General features: G+C 58.3%; 1 protein-coding gene across 1 annotated transcript in view; it reads left to right on the forward strand.

Annotated features, from left to right (window-relative positions):
* Window positions 1-13,966, forward strand: part of EPHA10 (EPH receptor A10) — a 42,969-nt gene extending 29,003 nt beyond the window's left edge. The window contains exons 8-17 of the mRNA XM_061412464.1: window positions 3,204-3,312; window positions 6,892-6,953; window positions 7,519-7,644; window positions 8,660-8,845; window positions 9,303-9,364; window positions 9,600-9,803; window positions 10,031-10,180; window positions 10,428-10,621; window positions 11,249-11,404; window positions 11,553-13,966. Of these exons, the coding sequence (XP_061268448.1) occupies window positions 3,204-3,312; window positions 6,892-6,953; window positions 7,519-7,644; window positions 8,660-8,845; window positions 9,303-9,364; window positions 9,600-9,803; window positions 10,031-10,180; window positions 10,428-10,621; window positions 11,249-11,404; window positions 11,553-11,667 (1,364 nt within the window). The 3' untranslated portion in view covers window positions 11,668-13,966. The remainder of the gene's footprint in view (window positions 1-3,203; window positions 3,313-6,891; window positions 6,954-7,518; window positions 7,645-8,659; window positions 8,846-9,302; window positions 9,365-9,599; window positions 9,804-10,030; window positions 10,181-10,427; window positions 10,622-11,248; window positions 11,405-11,552) is intronic.
* Window positions 13,967-14,501: the final 535 nt, after the last annotated feature.

A 14,501-nucleotide genomic window follows, 5' to 3' on the forward strand; every position in this document is an offset into this window, starting at 1 on the left:
AGATCCCACAAGCTGCGTGGTGTGGCCAAAAGCAAACAAACCAACAAAACACCAGGAGAACTGCATACTTTCAATGGGTGAATTTTATGGTGTGAGAAGAATTTCTCAATAAAGTTGCTATCAAAACAAAGCAAAACAAGAACTGAACATCAGATATTCCTGATCCTAAAACAGTTCCAGCTCTCGGCCATGGTGTGGTACTACCCCTCCTGCCCTGGCTCTTCCCTGCCCTTGTTCCTCCTCCCCCTCCCCCAACCCCCCAGGACCCCTTCCGGATGTGCTCAGAGCATTTAGTGCTTTCTTTTGGTCTCCTGCCACTAACCCAGCCCTCAGGACCTCACCCCTATCTACCCCGAGCAGCTCATGAAAGTATTTTTCCTGGACAAAAGGCAGTTTGCCTAAGAGGCATCCTGGCACCAGCTGTCAAGATAATAATTCTTTCCAACCTGCTACACGAGTCAAATCCAGGGTAGAAAGAGTTCTGAGCCCAGGGGGAGGTGGAGATAAGGTGTTGAGGGAGTTTGCCTTCTGGGAAGGAGTCAGCACTTCTTGCTCGAATGCCTGTCTCTGCCAGACCCCAGCCAGGTGCTGGTGAGAGGAGATTAGAGCTGGGTCTTGAAGGCTGGGGAACGTTGGAGTTCTCCATGGGGAGGTGGGCAGGGAAGGCATCTTGGAGAGTGAGAGGCGGCAGAACAAAGGCTGGTGGGTTGGGCTGGAGTGGATGTGGTGGAGGGTGGGCGCTGGGGGCCGGTAGCTGAAGAGGACTGATGACTTCTGTTAGTCTGGTGCTTCTCAGTTGGTGGATCCCTGGGTCTGGAAGATCCCCTGGAGAAGGAAATGGCAACCCACTCCAGTATTCTTGCCCGGGAAATCCCTTGGACAGAGGAGGTTGGTGGGCTACAGTCCATGGGGCCGCAGAGAGTCAGATACAAATGAGCTACTGAGCGCGCACAGTCGGTAGATGTGCTGCTCAGCTCCTGGCCTCCTCTGTTGTGGCCCTGGCTACAGAGAGTGGTTCCCCAAGCGCAGAGCGCTTTTTCCAGTGAGCTGTGACCCCAAGTCAAGTTCACAAGGAGGACCATGCTGCACTACTGTACTAGCTAACCACTCAACAGCCAAACACAATATCACTCATTACCTCATGGTTTCTGTGGGTCAGGAGTATGCGCACGGCTTAGCCCTCACTGCAGTCCAGCTGTCCTCTGGGGCTGCGATCATCTCCAGGCTTAACTGGGCGGAGATGGAGAGGAGGGGAGGGAGGGAGTGAGTGCTTCCCTAGTTGGACTCTTGCTGGCTGCTTGCTGGAGGCAGGCGCAAGACTCCTAGGCTTCTCCAAGGGCTGCTCATAACCCAGCAACTAGATTCTCCTAGAGACTGTGAGAGAGGGAGCAAGAGGGCGCCCAAGACGGAAGCCGATCTCTTGTAACCTAATCATGGTGGTGACATCCCATCACTTGTGCTGTATTCTGTTCATTAGAAGCGAATGACTGTGTTCGGCCCACGCTCATGGGGGAAGGAACACCAGGAAGCGGAGAATCCTGCAGGGCTATCTCAGAGGCCACTGGTCACACCGATTTTCTCTGCATCCTCCATTTCCCTGTCCACCAGGACAGCTCATTTCAAACAGTCCTTGGCGACAGTTCTATCTTCTGCCACCAGCCAGGCCCAGGACCCTATTCCCCATCTCTGGAAATGAGGGCTCTGAAATCTGTTCTCTTGACCCTGACCTTGTTGACCTCTGACCCTCCCTTTCTCTGCTGTCGCTCTTCCTCACTTGCTGTGTGACATCCTAATAGCGGCTCTTGGGATCTGACCACATCTGTCGGGCTCCCAGCCTCTCCTGGCCCCACGATCATCTCTCCCCAGCTTCCGCGGACTCTCCTGGTTGAAGCGCTCTCCAGCCCTGCTGGTCCCCATTCCCCAGACATTATTTTGCACCCACCCCATTGTCCCCAGGACTGGCTCTCCTCCATCATCCCTCATCAAGGCTGCCTGCTGAAGTGTCTTTTTCTAATCCCAGTTTATTCATCAGGGCGCGTAGCATCTTCCCCATTCCCAACAGTTATCCCAAGCCTTTATCTCTTCCAAGCACCCCCTCTCTCTCCCCACTCCTGCCCTAGCAGATTCCCTCATTCCTCTCCTGGTGGGAAGGAACTCTGTCCACTGCTCTGGGCTCCCTGTTACCCTCAAGATAAAGCTCGTCCTCCTGGCCTAGCATTCAAGGCCCTTCTGGGTCTGTCACCTCCCCCAGTTCCCTTCATCCTCCTGCCTTCCAGCTTTAGCTCTTCATATCTTGCGTCTCTGCCTCCATGCAGCCTGCTTTCCAGCCACATGGGATGGCCTGTCGTTTTCCAGACCCAGCAAGTGCATCGAAGCATCATCAACAACCCTGTCCATCTTCCAGGTCCAGGGCAGATGATGCCTCTTCTGCAAACCTTCCCCATTGGCTTTAGGAAGAAATGATTGTGCCTCTGCTCAGCTCTGCTCCTGTCTCTGTTTCTTTTTTTTCATTGATTTTTCATTTCTGTCTCCCCTGCCGGTCGGTACACCCCTCCAGGGCAAGGATTCTGGCTCATTCATTGCCGCTTCCCCAGGACCATTGCCATTCTGGTGCACGTGTTGGATGGATGAATGGGTGGATGGGGCTGAGGGCCTGGGGTCCTCTTGGCCCCTCTGCTGGGGAAATAGTTCAAAGCAGAGGCTTTGGGAATCAGGTTTGAATCTTAGGGTCACCGTTTATTGGCTTTGTGACCTTGGGCAAATTACATAACTTTTCTTGATGTCAGTTTGCTCAGCTGCAGAATGGAGACAGGACGTGACTTAGCAACTGAACAATAGCAAAAATTTTCGGTGACAGTTCTGGATTGGGGTTGGGGAGCTCAGAGAAAAGGCCATGCCCCTGCAGAGCCACCTTCCTCGTGCATCTGTAAGGCAAAAAGGAAGGCCCGAGCCTGCCCATCTGGATGCCTGCTCCTCTCTGTCAGAGCTGAGCTGCAGTAGAAGTGACCCGCCCTGGGAAAGGACGAAGCTCCAGGTGCCTTTGTGGTTGGTGGGGGCAGCCTTGGTCCCCGGCTGCTGGGAGGCCAGGCCGAGGGTGGAGGTGCTATGGACATCCCGCCGTGGGGTGAGGACAGGAGTCTGTCCTGGGGCTTACCCGGGAGCCTGGTCCTCTGCCTCTCTCAACCTTGTGGTTTTCCTCCCAGCCACCTCCAGGTCCAAGGACCAGAGCCCCGCGGTAGTCGTCACCGTGGTAACCATCTCAGCCCTCCTCGTCCTGGGCTCTGTGATGAGCGTGCTGGCCATTTGGAGGAGGTAGGTGACTGGTTCCAGCCTGGCTGGCCCCTGGCGGGCTGTGTCCCTGCCCTCAGGTACCTGTATCTGTATCCGCATTTGCACATGTGCGGATTTGCACAGGCGAGCATACCGCTGTGTAGAGACAGGCCTGACTGGTGCTGTCCTGGCCCCTCCCCCCACGCCCTGTTCCTGCTCAGCTGCTGTGGGATGAAGGGGATTTAGCTCCTTCACTCATTAAATGTCAGAAGGCATCACTGTGGAGGGAATCAAGCTCTGGCTGCTCCAGTGTAATTGGGAGCCTCCCGAGGCGCTCAGAGGCCCCCAGCCCCTGCCCCCAAGGGATCTAGAGGCCCTTGAACACAGGCAGAGGGAAGAAAGGCAGAAATTGTGTGTGCGTGTATGTGTGTGGGAGCAGGGAGAACAGGGAGGGGAACTCATATGCCAGAAACCCCCAAGCCCCAGAGGAAGGAAGCTTGCAGAGAAAAGGGATGGGCAGAGAAAGGGGATGGGCGGAGGGGGAAAGATATGGAGCTTGGGTCTGGCTCAGCAAAGATAGAGTCCCTTTGGCAGAGGCACCCCAGGTGGGTTCCAGGCTGGGGCTGAGGTCAGCAGACTGGAGGGATTGGGAAGGCTGCATGTGACAGGCTGGAGTAGGGGGAGCAGAGGAGAGGAATGAGCTGGTCCGGGAGCCACACGTCAGCATCCTGGAACCGCCTGCGGGCTGGAGGGGCAGCAAGATTTCATCTGGCTAAGATGGGGTTATTTGCTTGGCCTTAAGTGACTGAGGAGGAGAGGATCTGGGAGCCAGCTCTGCCCCGGCCAGGTGAGTCAGAAAAGCAGGACAAGAGTAGAATCTCCTTGATCATGGAGCTTAAAGGTCCACAGATGAGACCCATTGGAAAAGCAGAAATGGACAGGAGCTGGGAGCAGCTTGTGCTGGTTGTGAGCTCAGGAGCTCCGGAAGGCAGGAGAGGATGATGGAGAGGTGAGCATGAAGGGCATCTTTGGGCTGAGGCTGCAAGACAGGAGCGGCTGCCCAGGAGCACCTCGGAGACCGCTGCGCTAGAGCAGGCAGGGCAGGCCAGGCGTGGATTTCAAAACCTACTCAAAATCAAATGGCACCAACATGGGAATCTGCCAGGTCTAGCACTGATGGGCAGGGACACGTGTCTCCAACACGCACGCCCCAGCTTCCCTCGCTCATCTCCTCTGCTCCCCGTCTCTGCAGTCCCCCGCTCTGTACAGTGGGCTCCTCACCTCCACTTGCTCTCCCAGTCGATCCTGGCTCATCCCAGTTCTCACTAGGGTGTGTCATCATCAGGTGGAAGTGTCTCGCTTTCTCTGTCACTCCTCCAGCCACTCGGCCTTGCCCCCTGCATCCCTCCTCAGCTCTCCCGGATGTTCATGGATGTCCTGTTCCCACACTGGATGACATCACTAGCCATTGGACAACCTGCCCCAGTCTTTGGCCTCTGGGGTCTTTGACTTCGTTTCCACAGACCCTCGCTCCTGTTCCGCCTCAGCTGCCCTCTCGTCTCCTGACGTGGACCAGGCCATCAGCCCGGTTCCGCTTGTGCCCTGCAGACTGCCGGTCCTCGCAGCTCACTCTCTCAGCTGTGTCTGCTGCACCTGCTCTTTACCTGCACCACTGAGTCTGCACACCTGCTTATCTCTGCATCCATCCTCTCCCTCTGTTTCCCTATAGGCAGTGCCATCCTCCCAGCCGGGATCAGTCCTACCTGTGACTGTAACCCACTCCTTCCTACCTTCTCAGGAGCCCTTACTATTGATCACATCTACTTCTTCCCTATATGCTGACTAACATTTGTTGAGTGCTTTGTAAGCTCTTGGCGCCAGTGTGATCAGGCAGGGCTGTCTTGATCCTGATCTTATTAAAGAGAAAAGCAGCCAGCTGATCCACAGACATTGAGGGAAGGATCTAGGGAGTTGGTCCGTGCCATCAGATTCCAGAGCCCATGTGGGGGACCGCCGTCATGACCACTCCATCCTGCATGACTGCCTCCACTGGTATCGACACGTGGCCATCTCTCTCGAGTCTCCCTCAGCTCTCCTCCATGAGTCTTCACATGACCTTGCTCTTCTGATCCTGTTTCCTTCCTTGCTTCTTGTGACATCACTGCCCCCACCACCTTCTGCCCCCGATTTCCCTTCTGTTTCCCTCCAGTTTCTCTGATGGTTCTTTCACAGTCTCCTCGGTGGCTTCCTTCTCTGTTGTGTTGTTAGTCGCTTAGTCTGACTCTTTGCAACCCCATGGACAGTAGCCCACCAGGCTCCTCTGTCCATGGGGTTCTCCAGGCAAGAATACTGCAGTGGGTAACCATTCCCTTCTCCAGGGGATCTTCCCAACCCAGGGATTGAACCTGGGTCTCCTGCATTGCAGATAGATTCTTCACCATCTGAGCCACCAGGGAAGCCCTCCTCTCCTCTTCCCTATCTCTAGATGGGGGGTGGGGCGCTCAGACTTGTTCCCTGTCCCACTTCTCAGGCTCCCTCCTCTCCCTGGACAAGGCCCCCAGCTCTAGAACTTGTATCTCCAGAGCAGACCCTTCTTCTAAACTGCACCCCCCACCCCCGCCACATATAGCTAACTCCCTGCTCACTGATGAGCCCTGCTTATCCCAGAGGTGCTGCAAACTCAAATTTCTAAACGGGAACTTGTCATTGCTTCACCTTTGTAAACGGTACCTGCCTCACTTCACTGGGCAAGCCGGAACGCTACAGTGCTTCCTACCTTTCACCTCTCCCTTTCTGACCTCCAGCCTTCCCCAAGCCCTGTGGCCCTGTCACCTCAATGTCACTCTTACTTCTCTCCATCCACGGTGGCCCCGTAGCCTGAGCCATCTCCTGCCATCTCCTGCAGGGATAACAGCAGCAGCTGGGATGATGTTTCTAAAGTGCAAATTGAACCGTGGCACTCCCCTGCTCAAACCTGCCTCCCCCAGGGGCTCTCCTCTTCCCCACCCCCAGGATAAAACCAAAGTCTTTATGTGGGCCTGAAAAACCCTGCCTCAGGGGCCCTGGTTGCCAACCCATGACTTTGTTGATCGTGATGCAGTCCTTTGGCCCACGGTGGCCTCTCTCGGGAAGCCATCCTTGACGGTCTCAACCCTGTCTCAGCTACATGTTCCCACGGCGCACCGCCCTTCTCCTTTGCTCAGACCTGTGAGTGGGCTTGTGGTTCCTTCTCAAGGTCTGTTTTCTTGACTAGACCGGAAGTTGCCCCTGGGCGCAAGGCCTGCCTGTTGTGTTCAGCTGTAGGCAGGGAGGCAGCTTGGACTTGAAGTCAGGGCACGGATTTGGGTGTCTCTGAAGTTCAAGAATTCACGGCATCGCAAAGTGAAAATAACTAGGATTGCGGAGGGGGTGAGTGGTTAGGTCTGGGGCTGGGGTTACGTGTGTGCTGGGGGGACAAGCTTCCAGACCCACAGGACAAGAAGGTCCCTCCCCTGGGGCACAAACCTTGTCCTTTTGGAGGGACAAAGAGGTGCCACCCTGGGTGCTGGTAAGATGGGAAGGGCTGGGACAGCCTGGCTCAAAGGATGACTGTAGACATCCCCACTCCCACCCCTACCCCAGGCCCTGCAGCTATGGCAAAGGAGGTCGGGACGCCCACGATGAGGAGGAGCTGTATTTCCACTGTGAGTTGTCTGGGCCTGGCCGGGGGCGGGGTGGGCACCACCTCACCTTACTTCCTCAGTCCTCTTCCTGACTCCCCTTGCTTCAGTTCAGTTCAGTTCAGTCGCTCAGTCGTGTCTGACTCTTTGCAACCCCATGGACTGCAGCACACTAGGCTTTCCTGTCCGTCACCAACTCCTGGAGTTTACTCAAACTCATGTCCATTGAGTTGGTGATGCCATCCAACCATCTCATCCTCTGTCGTCCCCTTCTCCTCCTGCCTTCAATCTTTCCCAGCATCAGGGTCTTTTAATGAGTCAGTTTTTTGCATCAGGTGGCCAAAGTATTTATTGGAGTTTCAGCTTCAGCATCAGTCCTTCCAATGAATATTCAGGACTGATCTCCTTTAGGATAGAATGGTTGGATCTCCTTGCAGTCCAAGGGACTCTCAAGAGTCTCCTCCAACACCACAGTTCAAAAGCATCAATTCTTTGGCGCTCAGCCCTTGCATACCTCCCCTTTCCTACCCCACTGCTCCAACCACCGAGGCCCTTTTCCTCACTCCTGTCTCTTTCTCCTCATTGCCAGTCAAAGTCCCAACTCGCCGCACGTTCGTGGATCCCCAGAGCTGTGGGGACCCGCTGCAAGCCGTGCATCTGTTTGCCAAGGAGCTGGATGCGAAAAGCGTCACGCTGGAGAAGAGCCTTGGAACAGGCAAACTGGGCACCCGGGGAAGCCTTGTCTATGGGGAAGCCCTTCCTCTACCCACTGCCAGCCCTCCCTGGAAGCCCCTCCTCCACCCCACCCCACCTCTATCCTTTTAGCCTGCCTCCACCCCAAGTCCCACCCCCATCTCTGCAGGCCTGGCCTTCATCCAGTCCCCACGCTGTCCAGGAAGCCCCCACCTCCACATCAAGCTGGGCCTCTGCCCACCAGGGTCCAGGGAGGGAGGTGAATCTGTGAGCCTGCCTTCTTACCCTTTACCTGCCCCCAAGGTCAGAACTCTCTCCTTTCAGGCTCTTTCAGAGATGGTTCTGCAGACTGCCACTGGCAGAAGTTTGGTCCCAGGCTTTCAAGGCCCGATGGGGAGGGGCGTTTGCAAGATTGGGGTCCAGGCATACCTGAGTTCTAGCCCTGGCTCTGCCACTGACCAGGGGCTCGTCCGTCTTCTGCTCCGAGCCTCAGCTTCTCATCTGTTAAATGGGCGTGATATCTGTCTCAGAGCTGCTGTGGGAGCGTCCCAGCGCAGCCCAGGGCCTGGCTCCTAGCGAGTGTGTGCTCTCTCATGATCAGCGCCCTGGCTTCCTTGCTTTGTGTCTGCAAGCCCTCCCGCCCTGTGCTGAGAAAGCAGCGCTTTCACCAGGAGCCCAACGCTCTACCCCAGCACTGTTGGCAGACTCGCTGGGCAGAGGCCAGAAAGGGGCAGCGTGGTGGAATAGATGTCGTGGCGCAGCACGCCTTTGATGTGCTGGCACGTGCATAGTCCTCGCTTTGAGGCTTTGAAGTTTCCCACCGGGGGAGGCAGGGAGGACTCCGCATTTCACAGAGGAGAAAACTGAAGCCATAAGAGGGGCAGAGCAGATGGTCAGTACTCAGTTCACCAGGATTTGAACTCAGATGCCCCGAGTCCCAGGCCAGAAAGGGCCCTTGAGCCGGAATCTGCTCACCCTGCCCGGGTTGGCCAAGGCCGCGGCCTCCGGGGGGTGTCTGAGGTGCTGTTCTCCCCCAGGGCGGTTTGGGGAGCTGTGCCGCGGCTGCCTGCAGCTCCCGGGCCGCCAGGAGCTCCCCGTGGCCGTGCACACACTGAGGGAGGGCTGCTCCGACTCGCAGAGGCTCAGCTTCCTGGCCGAGGCCCTCACCCTGGGCCAGTTTGACCACAGCCACGTGGTGCGACTGGAGGGTGTGGTCACCCGAGGTAGGGCCGGTGCTCCACCAGCGTGGGTGGGTGGGGGAGTGGGGGAGGAGTCCATGGTGTGGGAAGTGGGGTGCGCCATGCCCCCAGGCCCTCTCTGCTCAGTCTTGGGAGGGCGCCCCGACGTGGCCCAGCATGGGGAGAGGAGCTCAGCTCTCCATCACTGACTCAAGTGGCCTCTGACCCTGCGTGATCTCTGGATGTGTGGTGACACTCGGGGAGTGCATCCCTGGTGATTTCCCCCAGCTAACTTGCTGCACATCCTCACCTTGGCCTTTGTCCCCCTCAGGCGCCACCTCTCCTGCTGTTCAGCAGAAGAGGGCAGGCAGGAGGGGGGCGAGACTCAGGGAGCTGGGCCCTCGGTCCTGGCCACCTTGGCATGGGGCAGGGAGTGGGGATCACATGTGCTCACAGAGGGCAGCAGGCGCCTGAGCATATATGTCCCCCTCCCTGAGCACAGGAAGCACCCTGATGATTGTCACCGAATACATGAGCCATGGGGCCCTGGATGGCTTCCTCAGGGTGAGTGGTCTGGGCCCCAGGGGGTGCCGATGACCGAGGTTCTCTTGATCCCTCACTTTTCCCTTTGGTGGGACTTGGGGTTGGCCTCATCCTTTGTAGAGATGCCCTCTGGCCAGGCTGATCTGGCAGGTGACATGGCCAACTGAAGCCCAGAGAAGGCCATGACTTCCCTGGGGTCACAAAGCACCAGGGAAGCGAGGGTGCAGCCGGGCCTCCATCTCCTCCTCCCTCCCAGCGGCATGAGGGCCAGCTGGTGGCCGCACAGCTGATGGGGCTGCTGCCCGGCCTGGCGTCGGCCATGAAGTACCTGTCGGAAATGGGCTACGTCCACCGGGGCCTGGCTGCACGCCGGGTGCTGGTCAGCAGCGAGCTTGTCTGCAAGATCTCTGGCTTCGGCCGGGGCCCCCGGGACCGAGCAGAGGCGGTCTACACCACCATGGTGAGGGAGCCCTTCCCCGCATCCCCCTTCTCCCTGACTCCCGCCCCTCCCTCCAGCTGTCCGTGCCAGCATGGGCCTCGCCTGCGGTCCCCTTGTGGGTTCTCCCTTAGATGAGCAGCTGCGGGCATGGCAGGTGGGGTAGGATCCCGTGGTGCTCTGTGGGTGGGGAACGCTGGCTGCAACTCTGGCCCCTCCTGCCCCTGAGTGGCCGGCCCGCCTGCCCGCAGAGTGGCCGGAGCCCCGCGCTGTGGGCCGCCCCCGAGACGCTTCAGTTTGGTCACTTCAGCTCCGCCAGCGACGTGTGGAGCTTCGGTGTCGTCATGTGGGAGGTGATGGCCTTCGGGGAGCGGCCCTACTGGGACATGTCTGGCCAAGATGTGAGTGACTGTGGTGGCTCCAGTGCCTTGCTTTCCGATCCTGTTGCCCTCTGACCTCAGGCCCCAGCTCCCTGACCTCAGCCCATGAACCCTTGACCTCTTAGCCCCAGGCCCCTCTTCACTGTCTGTTGTTTCCAGTCCCTGCCGGGCCACCATTTGAGTCTTCCTGGGGATGGGGTAAGTGTGTGTACTGGGGGACCTAAAATCTCCTGTCTGCCCACCACTCCCCTCTCCCGCCACGGCCTAGGTGATCAAGGCTGTGGAGGATGGCTTCCGGCTGCCGCCGCCCAGGAACTGCCCCTCCCCGCTGCACCGACTGATGCTTGACTGCTGGCAGAAGGACCCGGGTGAGCGGCCCAGGTTCTCCCAGATCCACGGCCTCCTGAGCAAGATGATGCAGGACCCAGAGCCCCCGAGGTGTGCCGACACCACCTGTGCCAGGTATGGCGCCACCTCACCTGTGCCAGGTGCCTTCCCAACTGTACCGATACAGCCGAACCCTCACCTGTCCATGCATGCCCTCCCACCCATGTACCACACACCTGTCCTACCCCACCCGTGCAGATATGACTGCTCGCTCAGGTGCCCCAGGCAGATCTAATACCCCACCCGCCTTAGGCACATACAGCTTTTCATCTCAGTCATTTCTGCTTGTCCTGGGTTTTGCCCCACGTATCCCGGGTCCAGTGACCACGTAAGTAAATGTGGTGATAGTCCTAACAAATCTGCAGTTCGGATAATACAAGTCACCTCCCCAGCTCACCTGCGTATATCCTACCCCAGACCGTTCCAGACCCTCCCGGCGCCTTTAGCTGGCTCCTGTACAGCCTCTTCACCTGCCCTGGTGTCGTGAACCCCCGCCTGGCTCTGAGAACACCTGGAACCCAGGCCTGCCCTGGGACTTGGTCATCTTCTCAGATAGCGTGTCCTCAGATGACCCGTCCGTTATCTTCTCAGATGATGTCGCCTGTCCTTTTTCAGATGGTCGCTCCTCAGGAGAGCAACTGGGTCTGAGCCCCAGGTCTCTACTGTCGACTGACCACAGCTCCTCCACCCCCCCGCCCCCAGGCCTCCCACGCCCCTGGAGGACCGTGCCTTCTCCACCTTCCCCTCCTTCGGCTCTGTGGGCGCGTGGCTGGAGGCCCTGGACCTGGGCCGCTACAAAGACAGCTTCGCTGCTGCGGGCTATGGGAGCCTGGAGGCCGTGGCCGCCATGACTGCCCAGTGAGTCTGAGGAGCCGGGGGGCCCTGCCCCTGCCTGCATGGGAGGCCCAGCTTGTCCTCATTCTGGGTTGTTTCCTGGCGGGGTGGAGTGGAAGGGAGAGAAGACGGTGGGGATGAGCCAGCTAGATCTGACCAGCCTTCTTCCCAGGGACCTGGTGAGCCTGGGCATCTCATCGGCGGAACACCGGGAGGACCTCCTCAGCGGGATCAGCGCCCTGCGGGCCCGGGTGCTCCAGCTGCAGGGCCGGGGGGTGCAGGTGTGAGCAGCCCCACTCTTCCGGCCAGGATCCCAGGGGGGCCTCCAGCCCCCAGCCCCACCCAGGACCCCTGCTGGCTGTGTTCCACCTGTGCAGAAGGGAGAGCCCAGAGCTTACATGGAGCCGCAGTCTTTCCCACTTCCCTGCCTGGTCCCCTCACTCCCCCTGGTCTGAGCACCTTGGCCGACTCAGTCCCCACCTAGAAAAAAGGTTCAACTCCTGGGGAGGACCCCTGAGGTAACAGTGGAAGGAAATACAGGGTCACAGAGACTAAGGTGGGCAGGGGCAGGGAGGAAGACGTAGCTTTAAATGGCCTGATTCAGGCCCTTCTGTCTTCTGCACCCACTGGAGTCTGGGGCCCACCCCAAAGGGTGCCCTCAGACCAGTGGGCACCATGGGTCCCCAAGGGATGGGCTGCTCTGGGACCTAGCAGGGACCACCCGTCCTTGTGGGCCATGGCTCCTCAGCTCCCTGTGGTCCAGCTGGGCTGTGTCTGGACCCTGGTCCTGAGACCCAGGCAGGCAGAAGTGGTGCTGAGCTCAGGGGCTGGACCCTGAGACCCCAGACTCAGGAGCTGATTTCTGCTTCCCCCACCCCTGAGGCGACCATTCTGGGTGAGGGTCCCGGTGCTCTTCTGAGGTTCCATTAGGTGTCCCCTACTACTTTGCATTCCTTTTATAAACTCACTGGCCAGGACATTTGGGAGGAACATGAGGATAGGGGTTTTCTGCCCGGGACTCCAAGAGCTTTGCTCCCAGCCCTGGGGATAGTGACTCTCAGAGAAGGAGCTTCTCTAACGGGCCAGTTCAGTCCTTACCATACAGGCAGGAAAACCAAGGCTCAGTGAGGAGTTGGGGCCAGAGCTGGGCTTGCGCCCATGGGCCCAACTCCTGATCCAGAGTGTGGCTCCGGGGAGTCCTTGGTCCTCTGTGTTTCACCAACACTCTTCCTAGAGGCAGCCCAGGGGTACTCTGAGGTGACCCCTCTTTTGCCAGCTTCAGCCCCTGTACCATCCAGCCCTCATGAAATGCCTCTCCCCTCTGGGTCCTCTTCTGCAGGGCTTTGGCAGGAGTGGTTGCGCTGAGCTGACTGCAGAGCTCCTCATCCAGGAGGGCTTCCTGGAGGTGGGAGTGATCATGAGGCCAGGGCTTTCGTAGGACAGAAGGCAGGCAACTGGCCCTGGAGAGGGTCACCCGTGACATACACCTGCTCTGGGGTGTGGCTGTGTGTGGGTAGGATGGGATGGGGTGGGAAGGGTTCAAGGGCTACAGGAAGGGGTGAAGGAGACACAGCCGGCCCTTGGAGGGGCCAGACGAGGCAGGGAGATGAGCTCAGGCTCCAGGAAGTAGTACACATCCCTTACTGGCAGACCTTGGGGCCTGAGGGCTGGTGGGCCAGAGGGGCAGATGGGCACTCTGGATGTGTGTAAATGGAGGGGTGTCTGGGAAAGTTCCCTGGCTGAGTCTGATACATCCATTGAATGGGACCTTGGAGGAGCTGGGGGAGGACTCTTAGGGTTGATGGAGGGCCTAGGACAAAAGGAATCCAAGCAGAGGGGCCTGCAGAGGATCCTGGAGGGAGGAGGAGGCAGCACATCCCTGGGAGTGCTCCGTGGTGGGGGTGGGGCCTCCCAACAGTGCCTTTAGCCTCATCCTGCCAAGCAGGGCAGGAGTCTCCCAGCCCCGCTCTCCATCTCCTGAGCACCTGGCTCGGCTCAGTGTCCTGGGGGTGCCAGGAGAGGCTGAGACACTGCTTCTACCTTTGACAGTGCTGGAGGGTCCCTTGCCAGTGCCGTCCAGACTCTGCCCCCACTGCCCCCAGGAGAGCCTGGAAAGGACACACCAGCACCCCGTCTTGGTGGAGGGAGCCTCGCCCCGTCTACAGCTGCATCAGTCATGCTCTGGGGGCCAGGGTGTCCCCCCACCACCAGCTGTTCTACAGAGTCCCCTGGCTGTGTTGGCAGGACTTCGGTGTCCAGGGTAGACCTCCCTTCCTGTGAGGAGTGAGGTCCCAGCATCCTGATGGGTCCCAGGCCTCAGCCCCGCACAGGTTGCCAGTGTGTTGTGGGCTGACGGCTCCCTGGGAGCCCTCTGCAGATCTATTTTTATATGGAACATAATTATTCAGTGGATAGAGAGAGGTGGCCTGCAACCTGCTCCCAGCACCCACATCTGAGCCCACCCAGGGAGGGAAGGGCTGGTTGGGGGTGGGGAGAAGGGTTCCTTTGACTAATTCTGGAGATGTTTTTATATTTCTTGGGATCTATATGCAGGACAAAGAAATAAAAACTTGTCTGTGCCTGTCAGTGACAATTGCTTAAACATTAAACTTGCGTGGGAGGGTTTTACACCACTACTCCCCCAGAAAATGTTTGTCTGTGATCTCTCAGCGAGAGACACATTTAAGAGATAGGGCGGTGTGACTGGGGCACCCGTAGGGGTGAGTACTGGATGGCTTCCCTGAGGAGGCAGCACTCCGAGGTGCCATTCCCTGAGAAGGACCACTTAAAGGGAGGGGAGCCAGGTGGGTAAGGGATGAGGAGGGAGCTCGGTTTTGGACAAGCTAAAGTGTACATCCGATACTGTGAATAAATGATGCCGGGGTGATGTCCTGTCACACCCTCCCCAAGAGCTAGCCCTCCACATAAATGACTTAACCCTTCATAGGGCCTTCCCAGGTGGCACTACTGGGAAAGAATCCACAAACCAATGCAGGAGATGTAAGAGACACGGGATCGATCCGTGGGTCAGAAAGATCCCCTGGAGGAGGAAATGGCAACCCACTCCAGTGTTCTTGCCTGGAGAATCCCACGGATACAGGAGCCTGGCAAGCTACAGTCC

This window comes from Bos javanicus, chromosome 3, assembly GCF_032452875.1.
Source record: "Bos javanicus breed banteng chromosome 3, ARS-OSU_banteng_1.0, whole genome shotgun sequence".
Lineage (NCBI taxonomy): Eukaryota > Metazoa > Chordata > Mammalia > Artiodactyla > Bovidae > Bos > Bos javanicus.